The sequence below is a fragment of the Erpetoichthys calabaricus genome, chromosome 1, assembly GCF_900747795.2.
Source record: "Erpetoichthys calabaricus chromosome 1, fErpCal1.3, whole genome shotgun sequence".
In the NCBI taxonomy this organism is placed as follows: Eukaryota; Metazoa; Chordata; class Cladistia; order Polypteriformes; family Polypteridae; genus Erpetoichthys; species Erpetoichthys calabaricus.
The window spans coordinates 56,754,244-56,773,561 of record NC_041394.2 but is presented as its reverse complement, the minus strand read 5'-3'; the positions used below and the strand labels follow the sequence as shown (position 1 = coordinate 56,773,561).

At 37.1% G+C, this 19,318-nt stretch overlaps 1 protein-coding gene across 1 annotated transcript in view; it reads left to right on the top strand.

The window, feature by feature from the left end:
* Positions 1-19,318, top strand: part of snx15 (sorting nexin 15) — a 41,719-nt gene that overhangs the window by 10,947 nt on the left and 11,454 nt on the right. The window contains exons 3-5 of the mRNA XM_028800075.2: positions 1,164-1,284; positions 3,598-3,713; positions 3,946-4,165. Coding sequence (XP_028655908.1) covers positions 1,164-1,284; positions 3,598-3,713; positions 3,946-4,165 — 457 coding nt within the window. The remainder of the gene's footprint in view (positions 1-1,163; positions 1,285-3,597; positions 3,714-3,945; positions 4,166-19,318) is intronic.

Genomic DNA, 19,318 nt, shown 5'->3' with positions numbered 1-19,318 from the left:
ATTAACACACACATACATAGATGTACTTCTTAACATAGACCCTAACTACAAAGTATCATATGAATGACGTATACACAGCTCATTATTCTCTAGCATTTTAACCCACAAGTGCCGTATGAATAACACATGTACAGTCTCCATCATTCCCTAGTACTCCAAGAGACTTCTTTATCTTTGGCACGAACAATGTATGATGTTTTCGATATATTTCAGACCTAAATATTGCTTTTTGTCTCCTGTAATATATTCAAACATACAATGACTCCATATCCCTGTCTATAGGCCATTTATCAACCAGTGAATATCTTACTTTACCTCACTGTTCATTATTGGATAGAGCTGTGCATCCTCGGTCCAATAAACCTCGCAATTCGGATCAAATGGCACTTGCTTAATGCTCCAGGTGCTCAAAATATTTACCTTATCACTATAGATATAAAGACAAAGTGTAGAAAGTTAAAAGCAACATGGTATTTATTAAAGAACAATAATACCAGTAGAGAAAAGTATAAAAGAAAATATGGATGGCAAAGTCTGGAGATACAGTATATATATATACATATACATATAGAAAAAAAAAGTTTACAAAGAGATAAAGATGTCAAAGATGAATGTCCAAGGGCAGTGTTGATTTAGCAATCGATATTCATGAAATGCTTTAGGTGATGATCAGATGAAAACAGTCACACATCTGTCACTCTGTCTTCTCTGTTTCTTCTCCTGACATCGCTCTCAGACAAGGCATATTTATCTTATAGTTCCATGTGGGATTCTTCTGGCATATCTTTCTTTCCCAAGCTATAAAAAATTTAGCAATTTGTTGCCTTGCATCCTGTCTTATTTGTCAATATATATGCAGTTATCATATTTCTATAATTTCTGTAATCCTTCCATTTATCAATAATTTGTATTGTTCTGTTTCTTAAAATGAATGTGCTTCAGCTACCTTGGTATAAATCTAATGGCCGGATGTGCATGTAAGTATTAGTGTTAAGATAGTTTACATCCAATTTTCATTTAATGTCTTTTTAATATGGAGTTTTGTTTTAAATTTTTCATATTGAATATGGAGCAGTTTAGTTCAAGCAAAGAGTTGTACGGACATGATGCTTTTTATTATCCTAGTATTTTTGTAGGTTAACTGACAGGTACTTTTTTTACAGATTGTGGTGTGGAAAAGATACTCTGACCTCAAGAAACTGCACAGTGAGCTCTCCTACACACACAGAAACTTATTTAGAAGGTTAGAAGAATTTCCTGCTTTCCCAAAAGCACAAGTATTTGGTAAGGATGGTCTTTATCTGCAGTGTTTTGTGTGGTTTGTCATTAGTTGGCACAAGAATTTTGACTTATCTTTCTAGTTGAAGAATTTTACTAATAAGTTAAATTGCAAGCATCACAGAGCATTTTCAAAGAAATTAAGAAAATGTATGCATGGTGTTACATTAAGGTGCATTTGAGGACTGTATAGGCACTGTAGCCATCAATGAGCCGAGTTCAGTAAGTGAGTTCTCAATCCATTTCAGGACTGTGGGGGCCAAAAGCTATCTCTCCAGGATTTGAGCAATAAGCTGAAAACAGGATTGGACAGGACTCTAGTCCATCTCAGGGAACATTGTTACTCATACATGCACACAAACATACACACACCATTTTCACACTTCTGTTATGGATTCCTTCTTTGCTTGAACATGTCTGGCTGTTGTCATTTTAATGAAATGGGACCGTTATGGCAAGTATTAGGGAATAGCAGAAGTGAAAGGCAGTGACTGATCATTATGGATACCAGGTGAATCTGGCACTTTGAAAATCTGGTCAGCCTGTAAATTACCCTCAAAGTACCAAAGCTGGACACATGTAGCATGTATGGCCACACATAAAGCCTCAGTTGCTTAATGACTCTGATTTTCATTAGAGAGGCAGGAGAAAGAAAAAACACTTTCACAAGTAAACACCTAGGATTGCACACCATGCTCGAAGTGGAAACAAATAAATGGCAGTATACTTTTCTTCTCAGTCCTCCTTGCTTTGCTGTTCAAATTTGACACAAATTCCTAACCAAGCATTATTCCCGCTTGAAGTTTTGTGTTCTCTTCTGTAAATATATTATGATAACGTTTGCCTGTTAAACTCAGGACATTTTGAAAATTTTCAGTTTTTAATTGGACGAATAACATGAAATCAGGACTGTCTCTTTCACTGAGACGTCAGGTCACCCTAGTAAATTACAGTGTCCGTGAAATAGTTAATTATTATAATATGCAGATAATGGAGGTGTCACGTTTGTTTAGTGTAAAGTTAATACTGAGTAAATGTTTATTTACTCTGTGCATAATGGCTTATATGCCACAGAGTCCTTTATTGAGAGCTCAGGCAGCATCCTGCACATGCTGAATCAGCCAGTGACAGTTACTATCTATCTAAGTACACAGTCTGCAGTCAGTAGCAGCTATTGGAGTTGAAAAACAGTAAAATATACAAGTTTGTGTAACTGCTGTCAAGAAAAAAAAAAAAGAAATTCATAGGTGAAGTCAGAATGTTTCTACATTTTAAGATAGATGAGTTTGAAATGCTTCTCGATGGCAGATTTTGAACTTTTCAAACTGTGTACACTATAGTCAGTTTCTTTCTCATTGAAATATATTGAACAATCTTTACAAATTTCTTTGAAGAATAAGTGTACCACATTTTCAACAAAATTGGCCTATGTGGGGCAAAGTTATTTCATGAGGACAGCCCATGTCTGGCAAGCTGGCTGTCTATCACAATATGTGCTTCATGTATTAAATGCAAACACACCTAAACAGATGGAGCACAGTTTGTCTTGTAGAAAACTCTTCCATTTCAGAAAAAAGTTATAAATGATATAATTTTGCTAAGAAGTCCATGAGAAACACTGTTAATGTTAACAAGCTGCATTACTTTTGAAATCCAAAGACCCACAGACAGGAAGGCTCTTTAAAGAATATGTAGTATGTTCTTTGTTCAGACTGTTCAGGTTAAGTTTGGGCTCAACTGGTGTTTATCTTGATTCTATCTGTGTTTATAATTAGGATATCAAGGTCCACTGAGCTTTACCTATGGTTATAGACATGAGCAACACATAAAGGGTACAAGAGTACAAGTTGGCAACTTTAGATCCTCATTTTTGTTGATGAACTCCTCCTCAGTTAGTAGTTGGGAAACAGAGTGAAAAAGCAAAAACTCTTAATACTCAATTAGACTGTGGAGGAGGTTTTGAAATTTGTTTAAAATGTAACCTAAATTTTGCTAGTCAAGGTGTGCCATGAGCCCAATCTAAGACATGTCTAGAGGAATTTATCCTTAATCTTTAAATGCATTGCCTAAATAAGAGCTGAAAGGCATTGACTTGGATTTAAAATGGCATATGTAACAGTAATGCTGTCTCTTAGCCCTCTCTGTGAATAGCAATTTATATAAAACCTTATAACAGGCTAAAAATTCAGGGTTAATTTGTTTTATGTAATAATCATGAAGTTATGTAATCTGTAATGATCTAATTTTAAATGTGACAATATAATATTTATTATTTTTGTCATTTTCTAAAATTCTAATTAAAATTAACTTTTGTCAAAGGTCGTTTTGATGCATCAGTAATTGAGGATCGCAGAAAAGCATCCGAAACTATGCTGCAGTTTACTGTAAACATCCCAGCCCTTTACAACTCCCCACAGCTCAAAGAATTTTTCAGGGTAGGTCTAAAGACAGTTCCTATTTTTTGTACATTCTCATAAAAGTGAGTTACTGTAAATCTGTAAACATTAAAATTGTTTTCTGCAGTATTTTTTCATTAAATTTGTGGGTTATATTTAGATAAATATTTTAATCAGTTTTGTAGAATTGATATCTGTATGGAATATGAGGTAATTCAGTGCAACTTGTGATGCATTTTTTATCTGTGTGCTTTGATTTTTTTTCCCACAGGGTGGAGAAGTCAGAAAACCTTTAGACTTGGCATTTCCTTCAGTTTCAGCTCTGCCTCCCCCTTTAATTCCGCTTCCGCAGAGTAATGGAGAGAACAAGCCAGAAACTGAAATATGTTCAGCTGTTGGCATCTCAGAATCACCCTTAGAAAATGTTGAAGAAGGGACAGAAGCATACAGTGAACCAGTTGATAGCATGGCACTTATTGAAAATTACCATGGTAAATAAGCTTTTTTATAAAACATGTTAACAATATAGTAGCCCTAAGTGTTGTGTGACATTGGTTTAGACTTTTCACTGTAAATTTATTTTCATCTATTTGTCAAAGAAAATGATACAATAACAAAAAAGCTTTTTGTCACAATTTAACTAGTGTGACGGGCGGCCACATCCATTACCTGGCTCAGACACCAACTGTATGGAAGTGCCGGGGGAGAGAGATTTGGCAAGGCAGTATCTTCCCCGGACCTTCCATACAGTTGGTGTCTGAGCCAGGTAATGGCCGTGGCCGCCTGTCACACCCGGTATTTGTTTTTTTTATATACAGTGGAACCTCGAGATACGATCACCTCTGTATACGAGAAATTCAAAATACGAGGAAAGTATGAGCGAAAATTTCTGATCTAAATGCGAGCATTGGCTCGTGTAACGAGCCACGAGCCAGGCTGTGGGTATAGCTGTCAGCTTAGCAAGGGGGCGTGGTAGCAGTTGCGAGCCGCGATCTGCGGTGTCTGCGTTTCTCACTTAAGTGCACAGGTGGGAAACTGCCCACATCCATGATTGTTCCTGTGGCTGATGGGCTGCAGCTGCCATGTCCTCCCCGCATATATAGAGAAGCGCGAACCGGTTAAGGGGGAGAAGAAGAGAGAGAGAGAGAGAGAGCGAGCGCGCGCGCGCGGGCGCGGGCAGGCTCGCGTGTAGCTGAACAGGCGAGCCAAACAGCTGAAGCAGGACGGTGTAGAGAAGGTCAGCTGCATTAAGAGTGTCTCGCCTGTTGCAGAGCCCGCAGGTGAGACGCTAACAGAGAAGAAGCACCGGGGATTGTCGTCTGTTTTTTAAAGACTGCATCCTTTTGACGTTTTAACCTCGTGTTAAAGGATTGTTATTCTTGTGTATTTTAAACCTCCACTTCACAACTGTTTTAAGGATTATTTATTTAAACATTTATTGAATGCTCTACTGCACTTTGGACACCTGTTTTGATTCTTTTAATAATCAGTTATATTATTTACCAGTGTTATTTATTAAAGGTAGACTACAGTATATATAATTTATCAGTGTTATTTGTTAGGAAAATTGATTTTTATGTTAATATATTTGGGGTGCAGAACGGATTAACTGGATTTCCATTATTTTCAATGGGGAAGTTTGTTCTAGATACGAGAAATTCGCTATACAAGCTCAGTGCTGGAACGAATTAAACTCGTATCTAGAGGTTCCACTGTATCAATATGCAATAGTGAGGTTGTATCTGTGGGTTTAAATTTCTACCTCCACTTCATACAAAGTTTCTAAAACTCTCGTCTTTTAAATAATTCAATAAAGACCATTTTTAGAAGTTGCCTTTAAAAAAAAAAAAAATCTGACATTCATAACTTTTTGCTTCCTATGAGATCTATATTTGGGTTGTAACAAGGACTACGCTTGTAGTGATCCTTCACATTCAAATAATGCCAAGCAGGCCAAGCATCTAAAAAATGTGGATTTATTTGATGAAATACCCAAGGGAAGATATGGAAAAAGCAGATGCAAGGTATGAGGTAAACCAGCGAGGAAAGCAAAACCTTTAAGCTTTTAAATGCGTCATAAAACCCTGTATAGCTGCTGGGCTGGCTTGTCAATTTGTCCACTTTCAGAGTACAACCACTTGGAACTTCCTATTTATTCTTTCCTTTTCTCTGTCTCACATGACTCTGGCCTCTTCTTCCTGCCTGACAACCTTCACCACAAACTATCCTCACCTAAGGCTGGATAAGCTTTCTGTGAAGAGGTGATCTTAATTTCCCTCCTGAGGTCAGTTGTCATGCTACATTAGCTGGAGAAGCAGAAAGTTTGGTATCTATCAAGTGGCTTTTGATGTCCCTGGAAACAACACATGACCAATGAGTAGCATTTATAGGGCTGAACTCCAAGGCAGTTTCTGGGGTCTCTGCATTAAAGAGCTAATATAAACCCACTTTTCTCAGTTAGGAACTGTGGTGCCACTTAACAGGATCGATGTTCATGACTTGTGTTCTTCCATTTCCCAACGATTAAAAGGAAAAAGACAGTGCTATTTCTCTAACTGTAGAGCACAGACTAAACTTCCATGGCCTCACTCTTTATCTTGATAGAATGCATGGAGTTCCTGGTCCTTGCTGGGCTGTATATCCTGCAGCATCACTGGCATAACATTTCATGTTTCCACCCCATTGTATTTCTCTGTCTCTCCCTCTTTGTGTTTTTCTCTTATGTTAATACTCATGCCTGCTGTACCTCTGGAGCACCCATTTTATATATATATATATATATATATATATATATAATATATATATATGTATATATAATATGCTGCACCCTGATCGCCTTCCATTGCACGTTGGTATAGCTGCTTTCCAATTTACACTGTTGGTGGCTTTCTTTTTTGTAAGTTTATCCTGTTTTATGCTGTCTTGGTTGTTCCTTTACCTCATGTATCCTCTGATCAGCAAAATACTCCAACATAGAATGAGATTACAGTGTGCACATTAATTTACTGCCTTCCTGAAACACTGATGCAGATTACAGATATAGCTAGAGAAAGGTATTTTATATTTGCAAAACCGGTGTGGAGTTGCTGCATGGTGTAGTCTCGTACAACGCTAAGCAAACAGGTGTTGCCTCTGTAGCATCAATCAAAACTTAAAGTGCTGTTAAATGTAGTTAGTGTTTAATTAACAATGTTTTTAAAATACCGTTTTTCAGTACACCTTACTTTCAAGTATGAAAAGATGGCATCAGTTCTTGGTGTGGTACAAAAATAACAACAACAATATTCTATAGCACATTTTCATATACACAGGATTTAGATCAGTGTGCTTTGCAAAATGTCAAAGAAATAGTTTTAAGAAAAGACAAACAAATTAAACTAGAAAAGAATAATAATAAATAACAAAAACTAAGTCACTACGGACTTACATAACACAAGATTTCTAATTAGTAGGTATATATTTGTAGTTGGAGATCCACAAAGGGAGAGAATGAATCACGTATCATAAAGTTGTGTTTTTTTTTGGTTTTTTTTTTCCCCCAACACGTATACAGGAGTATCAAAATGCCGTCAGAAGGAAGGACTCACGATCACTGATTTATACGCACACAAATTCAACCGGACATATATTTAACTGGGACAATGTACAAGTAAGGTTTAAGGCCATTACTAAAAGTGCCAAATAGCTGGCTGAATCTTGGCTATCAAATGAAAACGCCATTAACAGACATTTGGACATAAACCCAGCATATGCAAACTTAAGAAGACGAACATCCTCATATTAAATAAAACTCTACGACCAACACCCTCCTAACCCCACCTCATTACCCCCCCTTGCACATACTCACTAATATAGTATCACATTCAAAGTCTCTGAAGATGAGTACAATGGTAAGTTCGGGAGAAGAAAACCAAAATCATCAGGGTTTTTAAGGCCAAAAGACTTCCTTGCCCCTACTGGGCAATCTGCCTACCATGCATGCACTTGTACTTGCATAGGCTCCTAATCCCAGTTGACTGCCCAAGTTCTAATTGCATATTCTTACTTTCAGAAGCCCCGGTTAACTAACTTTCCTTAAAATCTACTGTATACTATGCTCTCAAATGTGTACTGTATGTCTATATACACTACTTTTATTATAGTATGACAAAAACGACTGTATACTCCAGTTTGATGTTATGGTTTAACTTATTTAAACATGTTTTCCAAAAATTGTAGTACATAGTTTTTTTGGTAAACATCACACAAATTTTCTGCTCAGCCATTATCAGGCTAAATTCAAAGACCTAATTACTCTCAATGATTTAATACATCTCTGGAATTGATCTTTGGCAAGAGTTCATTGTTCTCTAATATAGCTTACAAACAAATTTTATCTTCTCTTCCTCCGTGATCTGCTTCAGCTCTTTCAGGGTTGATGACTTTTTTGGTATTCACTGCTAGGTTTATGTCCTGCTTCAGCATTTTTGTATTGAACTTTGCAATTAATTTCCACCAAAGATTTGTTTATATGACTTGCATTGTTGTTTTGTAAGATTGACTGAAATGAAAAAACTTTAGCTGTCAGGCATATGGTCTAACCAACCATCCTTTTATCTTGACATGCCTACTCCACACCACTATTAATTTCAGTCCTAATTTGTTAACTGCTGAACTATGATTAGGCAAAACTGAAGGTGATGTTTCCTTATCTTCCCCCACCAAATATCGTATTTGGAGGTTTTGGCAAGGTAAAGCAGATATTTTTGAGTGTTTTTTATAATATTCTTAACTATACCTAATGCTTTTTAAATTAATTTTTCTAATGTATGAACAGTAGTGTTATTTGATAATGAATATAAATGAGGAAGTCTACAATTTTGTACTTTTAATTTAGAGTTACGTATGAATTTGTATTTGTTACTCCTCCTGTGTTGTTAATAGTGATGATTGGGTGAAATCTTTTAATTGCAGGTATTCACAGAGAAAGGAGATGAAAGAAATGTACTAAATGAATTAATTGCAAAAGCAATTTTTTTTTGCTTTTTTTACTGTGTGTGTTTGAATCATATTTTATGAGCAAGAATGTTAGAAGGATTAATTTAGTAAGTTCTTTGTTCATTTATATCTGATTCCTCATGTTTCAAAATTTCGCAAAAACAGAGGCAATAGGCTTCAGAGTTGTACTTGTTGATTTTGATGTGCATTTTGTTGTAACTCTATCAGAATTATTTTCCCAGCTAAAATCAGCCTCAAGGTAGCAGTATAAATAGAAAATCTAGGAAAAGGCCACATGCCACTTAAGGGGTTGTATTGCTTCAATGTTATCTAAGAAGTTAGTCAAATTTGGCATTTTTCAGACACATTAACTCATATGGCTGGGGTAAGAGAGGGCATGTGGTGGGGACATCTTTATCAATTACCCCAATTGCCTTAAAAGGCACAGAATGGCAGCATTCATTTATAATTCATCTTGGGATTTTTAATATTCTACTGATGTAGCATCATACTGTCGAACAACCGTCAAGTTCTAGTTCAAATTAATTATCATTTGTACATAATGCATTCAGATTTTTACTTGCATGTCTAGTTGCAGTACTGCAATACAAACAACATACAATGAACGCATGACCTGATCTGATCCAATGATATGTATATGAGAAGCAGTGATGCTTGTTGTTGAGTACCTTTAATGACATGTAGATAAATGCTGTCTCTGAATCTAATGGATTGAGTGCTATTGCTTTTGCTAGAACAATGAAGGGAGAAAAGTAGTTATATACTATAGTATGCCAGGATCTTCAGTAAAACTGTTTGCATTTTAAAGCAGCATGTATTCTATAAGATCTGAAGAGAAAGGAGCTGTGTTCCATTAATATCCTGAACTGACTCTACCCTCCATTTTCAGTACTTTGTTGTCATGAGCAGAACAGGTGCTATAATAGAATTTAATGCTGTCAGTGACGACAGACTCCACCGTGCACCTGTTGAGGTTGGTGAGCATCGTATATGCACACATCTGAGGAGGTAAAGGCACTGTGAGCCTTGTTGATAATGGTTGTGATATGTTGTGCCCACTTCAGGTGCACATGATCCACCTTTAGCACTTTCTTATGGATAGTCTTCTGCTCTTACAGTGTGATATTAGGCTGCTCTTTAGAGGGGAAGGGTCACTCCTACATTTTTTTTTTTTAATACTTAACTGTCGGAAACAGGGAGTCTGGTATAGAACAGGAGTCAAAACTAAGCATATTGGAGACAAAGTGCAGATCTAGTGCTTACGCTGATTATAAAGGAAAGAATGGATATTTTGCCATTAATTTCTTGGGTGCATGTACAGTAAGCACATTGTTTGATTGGTGCAAACCTTTATATATCAAGTTTTGAGTTATAATCATCTTATAATCTGACCATAGTGGTAAAATTTGGAACACGCAGTCAAGTTTGAGCCAGTACCAGTTTAATTTGAGTCTTATCAGATGGATACCTAGAAAGTGCATTCCAAAGAGAGGCCTGGTGTAGAATCTGTGAAACTTGCACTCACTGAACTCACTTTGGATGTTAAGTGTCGGCAAAGTGGGCTACAGGTCAGGCTTATATGTGTAAGTCTCATGAGACATACTTTAGAAAAGAGGGAAATGCCACTTTGTCCAACAACAGTGATAGAGACAGTAAATTTCCCTCAATGAGGCATTACAAATGACAATGGCAATGTCAACTACAGTAATTGGGATTTTGAAATTCCATCTGTACTACATGCCTTTTAAATGTTGATTAATTTAAAAATCCTCCTTATCATTCACAGAAAAACACAATGAGTAATGAGGTACAGGTACAAGGATTCTCGCGTTCCTAACCATTTAGCACACAAGTGAATATGACACCGAAATAGCTGCTCGCCTTTGGCCTTTCAGTATCATTTGCACCTGTGTCTACGAAGCTTCTCAATAATTATCATTATTTAGGTATAATTAATAGAGTAAACTCCACAGGAAAAGGTGAATTAAAAAGAATATGGAAAAAGACAACTAATCACTTAAAGCCATGGCAAAAATACACATTTTTTAATTTCTTTTACATATAAATGTCCTATTAGCTATTTTTTGAATGCAAAATGCATGCAGAAAAATGTGAAGTAAGAACCACTAATATAGGAGTAGAAAAAAATGAGGATGCACTTGAAACAGATTTTTGTTTGTACTCTGCATCTGTCTGCCTTGTCAAGTTTCATTTGCATCATGAGTGTTGTATAGTTTAATGTAAGTTTAAGAATCTTGAGCATGATTTTGTTTTGTTTATCATGTTATCTGATCACATAGGACATGGACCCAACATGAAATATACCAACTAACCTCTTAGACTCTTTTCTAAGTGGGGGATAGGAGGAAGTATCAAAATCTGCTATACAGATGTTACTGCTAACCTCTTACTTGTCTCATTGAGTGTGTTTACATGTACACACAACAACAACAACAACAACATTTATTTATATAGCACATTTTCATACAAAAAGTAGCTCAAAGTGCTTTACATAATGAAGAGAAGAAAAATAAAAGACAAAATAAGAAATTAAAATAAGACAACATTAGTTAACATAGAAAGGAGTAAGGTCCGATGGCCAGGGTGGACAGAAAAAACAAAAAAAAACTCCAGAAGGCTGGAGAAAAAAAATAAAATCTGTAGGGGTTCCAGGCCACGAGACCGCCCAGTCCCCTCTGGGCATTCTACCTAACATAAATGAAATAGTCCTCTTTGTAGTTCGGGTTTTTCACGGAGTCACTTGATGCCGATGGTCATACAGACTTCTGGCTTTTAATCCATCCATCATTGTTGGAACATCATGGTGCTTTGGGTAGATGGTGGTGGCGCACGCCACCACCAACAGGACACCGGAAAAGGAAACAGAAGAGAGAGTAGGGGTTAGTACAGATTTTGAATGAATAGTTATTATAATGAATTGGATATACAGAGTATCCATATTACTAACCGAGAATGCTAAACCGGATGATGGACGCAGGCACATCCGGCAATGGGCCGTAGCTGCAAAAAGACGTACTGCGCAGGCGCAAAAAGAGTCCGCGAGAGTTGGCTGAGGAGCCGAGAAAGGCGGACAAAAGAGGGCGAGAGAGGCGGATGAGGGGCCGCGAGAGGCGGACAAGACCACAGAAAAAAGGAGTGAGCACAGGAAAAATGGAGAAATGAGGCGCAAAGAGCACCGAAAAAAGGAAAAGGCACATAAAAAAGTATTCAAACGCAAGCAAAGCACGAAACACATTGCACACGAAACTAGACCCAAAAAAAAAAAAAAAAAGAGGCTCGCGCACAACAGCAAGGCACCCCCCCCCTACAGGCACCGGACGGGACACACACCAAGAGGGGGATTCAACAAGCCCATGGAACACAAAAAAAAGAACACAAAACCACCCCACAGACCCTACAAGCAAGGGACGGGACACACACAAAGAGGGGGATTCAACAAGACACAGGAACACAAAAAGAAAGAAGACGCTCGCGCGACAACAATCCTCAACCCCCCCCCCCCCCCCCCCACACACACACACACACACACACACACATCCATAAGAAGTGACACCCAAAGCCACATATTCTAAAGTGAACATCAACACCTTCACACTAGACAGCATAGGTGTCAGCATTGGTGGATCTCCTTACAATAAAGCACTATTAACCATTCAACTGCAGAAAAGGAAACATATTAACAGTGACTGCGATCCTCCTTATTACTTATCCATATTTCGCATGCTGAGAAAGAAACAAGTCATGAATACACGGTCACGGGTACAAAACGAAAAGGAAATGATAACAGGAACAAACACACGAACACGAAAGAAACAACAAAATAGACGGCTATGCAGCATAGGTGGATCTCATTACAATAAGGCACTATTAACTGTTCAACCGCAGAAAAGGCTCCATATTAACAGTGAGTGCAATACTCCTTATTACTTATCCATATTTCTAAAAGAAAAAATGTCTCGACTCCAAAAACGCAAAGCTCAACTAAAGCTTCTAACTAACGATGTACCTAAAAGTAAAAACTTTATGAACTGCATTAGATCCTACAATAGTTCATTTGCTTTTGCATATACCGGAGTAAATATCAGGCCACCAAAAGGCAATGGCCCATACTGCTTTCGCATATGTGCACAAATACTGCATCGCATTGGAAAAGTGCAACCTGAAACAAATCAACAACGCAAATATGCACAAATCTACATCCTGGATCCACATGACGCAAACTATCAATCAAAGTGCTGCATCACAACAGGCACGGATTCAAAACGAAACACCTCCCGTCTCAGACATACGTTAATGGCAGCGAAGGCTACAACGGGCTTCTCACACAGCACAGGCAAATCGATTACAGCTCCAAAACAACACGTCCCAAATACTACACATGCAACAACGCGCCTCTCAAACTACACAAGGAAAACATACACCAGGAAAATTCATTCGGATTAATGAATGTCATTTGCAATCATTGTCATTCAGTTCACTTCCCTGAAGAAACAACTGGCAATACAAGTTATACATTTACACGTTGTTGTCAAAAGGGTCAAATTAGACTGCCTTCTTTACATTCATATACTGAATATCTACAGAAGCTTATAACTGACGATGTACCTGAAAGTGAAATCTTTATCAACTACATTAGATCCTACAAATCGGTATCCACTATGAACATTAACGGTGGCACTGCACGTGACATCCGTCTTGAAAAAATGTTGTTTATTAATGAATGTTCAATGGCATGAAGTCACTTACTCAACACCATTCATAAACTTCTACAAACGTTTATGAATAATAATATTCGATTTGGAGGAAAGGTACTTTTATGAGGAGGAGATTTTAGACAGTGATTAGCTATTCTTCCAGATGCCATGCACTCAGCTATTGTTCAGTGCACCTTAAAATACGCAGACAATTGGCATTGCTTTCAAAAGATACAGTTAGTAAAAAAGATGCGATGTCCAGAACCAGATCATAACAATTGCTTATTACAACTGAGAGATGGTACACTCACCAATACAGATGGACTTCAGCCACATATTATTACAATTCCTCAAGCCTTTATCTGCGACGACTTAGTTACAGAGACATTTGGAACAGCAATCTCATTAGACCAAATGCCCCTTTTAACACAACGCACTATATTATGTCCAAAAAATATTAATATGGAAAACATTAATACCCAAGTCATTCCATTACTTCCTGGAGAGACATAACTCTTTCTAAGCTCTGACAAACTTGACTCTGATCACAACAATAACCATCTTAAATGACCTTACAAGTTCTGAGTTGGAATTACCTTTTACACTTAAACGGCGTGTACAAAGAAATTTTCAAATAAACCTTTACAATGTGCCACACACTTTATTGTTTGCTTTCTATTTGCATCATCTACACCGTCAAACTATTCTATATCTCATTCATACATCACGCTCTTTGTCATTCCCAACACCAGGGGTTGGCGAGCAAAGCGAGCAGGGGGCGGAGCCCCCTAGTCAGGAATAAATTACAGTGAAGTTATGAGAAGGCCATGTTAAAATAATGTGTTTTCAGTAGTTTTTTAAAGTGCTCCACTGTATTAGCATGGCGAATTCCTACTGGCAGGCTATTCCAGATTTTAGGTGCATAACAGCAGAAGGCCGCCTCACCACTTCTTTTAAGTTTTGCTCTTGGAATTCTAAGGAGACACTCAGTTGAGGATCTGAGGTTACGATTTGGAATATAAGGTGTCAGACATTCCGATATATAAGCCGGGGCGAGATTATTTAAAGCTTTATAAACCATAAGCAGAATTTTAAAGTCAATTCTGAATGACACAGGTAACCAGTGTAGTGACATCAAAACTGGAGAAATGTGTTCGGATTTTCTTTTCCTGGTAAGGATTCTAGCAGCTGCATTCTGCAATAGTTGCAAACGATTGATGTCTTTTTTGGGTAGACCTGAGAGGAGTGCGTTACAGTAATCTAGCCGACTGAAAACAAACGCATGAACTAATTTCTCTGCATCTTTCGATGATATAAGAGGTCTAACTTTTGCTATGTTTGTTAGGTGAAAAAATGCTGTCCTAGTGATCTGATTAATATGCGATTTAAAATTCAGATTACAATCAACGGTTACCCCTAAGCTTTTTACCTCCGATTTGAGTTTTAATCCTAATGTATCCAGTTTATTTCTAATAGCCTCATTGTATCCATTATTGCCAATCACTAAGATTTCGGTTTTTTCTTTATTTAATTTGAGAAAGTTACTATTCATCCATTCTGCGATACAAGTTAGACATTGTGTTAGCGAATCAAGAGATTTGGGGTCATCAGGTGCTATTGATAAATACAGCTGTGTGTCATCAGCATAGCTGTGGTAGCTCACATTGTGCCCTGAGATAATCTGACCTAATGGAAGCATGATAAGATGAGTAATCCAGTTAATACAGACAGATGGCTTCTTAAAAACCCACATTTACATGCGCTTTTCCGCCTAAGGAATTCTCCCTTGCCAAAAGAGTTAAATGTTACATCATCGGCCACTGCTATTCCAAAAACAAGCTTGTGTCTCCTGAGCTGTGTAAGGAAAGTTACTGTTAAAAGTAACTAAGTTATATTACTCATTACTTACAAAAAAGTAACTAAATATGTTATATAATTACAAATATTCCTTTACTTTTATGTTACTTTTGTTATTAAATCCTTTGCCTATATATGGACTTTCAATAAAATGACTAGAAGCACATACACATTTGATCAATTTCATTTGTTTTTATAATTACAATTAGTCATGTGTTGTGAATTAAATAACATGCATCCCTTTTTTCCATCCATAAACATGTGCCCCAAAAGATTCAAAGTATAGAGACACTGGGTGCTGTGTCACACTGTTTTAACATATTTATAGCAAATAGCTGGATAAAAACTAAACTGACACTTTATTAACATGCTTCAGTTACTGGATTACAGGTATCACACACTTTTCTGCTTGGCTGTGCAAACGAGCCCACAAAAGAAGCGGTGCATTGGTACGTTTACTTCTTGTCTTACACCCAGCGCTACTGAGATAATAATAATGTAAGTATTTTTACATCAATAAAAAAATGAGTTTTATGTCAGGTTATTCGTAGCTTTAAAAATGAATAGAACTTCATAATGCACACTGCTTTAAATGTGTTTCTTCCAACACTGCTCCCGAGAGTGTGATGCTGAGCTTAGGACTGTACATTCAGTTCATCAACACAAATTTAGATTTAAATATTAAAACAGATTGTTTCAACTAGGAGAAGGAATAATGCAATTTATCTTTGTGGACGCTTCCACCATCGTCTACCTATGGCTGCTGAATGTGTGTGTGAAGCTCTAACACATGCACAGGCTGACAGAGTGCAACAGACATGCCCAGACTGTGAAATCCTTAACTGTAACCCAGTTAAGGGTTTACATCACAAAACAATGGTTTATACACAAAGAAATCTATACCTATTAATCATGTTTCTCAGAGATCAATAACCCAGTTTCTCTACCTAGAAAAGGGGTTAACATGGTATTTTAGAAAATGTGTTTCTGTGAATAACTAGGTTATTAAAGGGCATGTAAACAAACTGATTGTCTGTATTGTACCTCACATTTTCATACCTATCAGCAACAGTTAGACACTGGTCAAAATACAGTAGGGTATTTCCTTAGTTATAGACTGTGTTCTCAAAGATAGAGATACAGGTAATACTCTTTGAAAAGTGACAATTTTTGTAAAATGGAGCACCTTTCCCCCCACCATCTTTTCCAATGAGAACTTTAAAAAAGGGCACCTTAGCAGATTTTCATCACTGCTAGGAGGAAATGCCAGCACTTCACACTTAACTGAAAAACATAGAAAGAATGTACAAAAAAAACATAAAATGTTACAGGCATCATTATCATTAATAAGCAAAAAAAAAAAAAAACTCCACAACCACAGCTCATGGGTATTTTCTGTGGGACACAAGCATAACTAAGCAAAAAAACTCATGAATTCTGCTTTGTTTCCTAAGTATCCCAATATGCACTGCAGTCCTGTTCAGCTTGACACAAGTTTGGGCTTAAGTGTTGTCAGCTAAAAAGTCTCCCCTGTACACCTGATGATTCTTAAGGAATACAGAAATTTTTACAAAGTTTTTAATAAAAAAATACATATTTCTCATGAGTTTTTGATTGTAGGGTTTTAGATTTGAGTAGAAATATGTCATTAAGAATCTGCAATGGACTGAAAACAGAACAAATGTGAGGTAGAATACAAAGGATGAAACTGTCACAGAAATTTTGGTGCTTCAGTTTTAGGACCATGGCACTCAGGTAAATGACCAATTTATGACAAGTCCCATTTTGACATGCATATATCATGTGTTCTGCTGAGCTTGTTGCAAATAAGTTGCATTTTACATGATTGCCGTTATAACAGAAGTGAAATTTAAAAAACAGAAAAAACAAATGATATAATACCCTGAACCAGTCAAATAATCTTTCTTTTGCAGGGAGCCTTTTACAGTTAGCATTATCAAAAAGGAATGTAATCCATATTACTAACAGAGAATGGAAGGCACGGACACAGGTACACGGCGATGGGACCAGGAAACATAGTGAGCAGGTGCCTACAGTGCGCGTCTCATAAACCGCAAGCGAAGTCTGATCCACCGCGAATGAAGGAGTCACGGCTCAAAAACGAAAGAGCTCAACTAACGTAAATAAGACATGAAGCTACAACGCGCCCATAGTGAACGACTAACGACACAGCCACACAAAAAAGAGGATTCTGCACTGCACCCCAGAGTCAAACGGAAGACACTACAGAGACCCCACAGGTTCACAAAGACATGGCTCCAAAACGAGAAACGCCATTAACCCGGCCGGATTACCACAACACAGTCTTAACCGACTTTATGTGGCCTTCTCAAGAGAGTACAAAACCCTACACGTCCACACTACATAGCATAGTCAAACCCGACGTAGTACGGAAGGTGCAGGCGCCTACAACGCGCTTCTAAAGCACCGCGAGCAAACACCCGAGATAGTACAGAGGCCCCGAAGATCTGGAATCCACAGCATATGTGAATCACATTACAGTAATACAACACTATAAGTACTCACAGAAAACACAAACAGAAGAGGCTTCCGCGTCCCGCCCCACAGTCAAACCAGAGAAAGTACGGAGTCCCCAAACGTCCATAAAACACAGCATAGTCAAACACGAGATAGTACGGAAGGCGCATGCGCCTATGCACCGCAAGCGAAGGAGCCACGGCTCAGAAACGAAAGAGTTCCACTAACGGAAATAGGTAATTTTAACAGTGAGTGCAATTATCCATATTACTAACCGTAAACAACGTATACCTAATCAACAAATCCTAAGGACAGACCATGGACAGAGTCGGCCTTTGCCTCTCTGAGCCTGTATTTAGACATGGACAACTTTATGTAGCCTTCTCAAGAGTTCGGCATGCATGTGACGTTAACGTCAAGATTATAATAACTCCATACCAAGGAAAACTCATTCAAGGACAACACGCCGTCTTTACAACAAATATGGTGTATGAAGATATCCTTTGTACGTCATCTACACCTTTACACTCCAATATATCTCATACATAGATCTGTGCAAACTCAAAGACATTCTATACTTACATAACATAACAATTAAACTGCTATTGTCATTTACATATATTACATTGACCTACAGATGTCGTGACGGTGAACATGATACATATGTAACAATTACCAAGACACAAAATAATCTGTTTCAAATCTATTTTGGGTTACCCAAGACCAGGGGTTGGTGAGCGAAGCGAGCAGGGGGCAGAGCCCCCTAGTGAAAAAATATTTTTGTAGTTATTTTTTCTGTTGTTTTACATATTTGCAATTATTTGAATTAATTTATCTTTATCCTGTTCTTTGTGTTGCCTGTTTTGACACTGGTAAGCAACTTGATTCTTCTTATCAGGATTATTCAAATCAGTGTTGATTTTATTGTTGTGCTTTATTAAGCCAATTGTAGTACTTGTAGCAAAAGATGAAACGAGTTTAAAAATCAATCTTTTTTCTCTTAAAAATTTGAGTATTTCTATCACTATTTTTTAATATTGAGTGTTGAGTATAGTTTGTACAGGTTAGTAAGGAAACCTCCTGCTTTAATAAATCAATTCTGGCTAAGAAATTTTAAAGGAGGCATGATGAAAGTTTTTAAAATGATCAAGGCAATAAGTAAGGTTGGTGACAGTTACTGTTTAAACTACATTCTTTTCCACTTTTGTCCTCTTCTAATCAACACAAGGTCATAATCACTCAATTAAGGAAAAGCTAAATAAAATGGAAATAATTTTTACAAAATATGTAGCATAACTTAAACCAAGCCTTAAAATGTGGATCTTAGAAACTGTTTAAATTATTGTTTCAACACAATCTGTGTAAACCTGAAATGTTAAGCTGCTCTTGCAAATTGAGCTTGTAGTCTTTGTAATATCAGATAAATGAATCTTTGGCTGAAGTACAGTACAAATCATTATAAAAAAAATAAAATAAATAAATATGAAAACTAGCTCTTGGGTCATTTAATAAAGTATCTATCTATCTATCTATCTATCTATCTATCTATCTATCTATCTATCTATCTCTATCTAT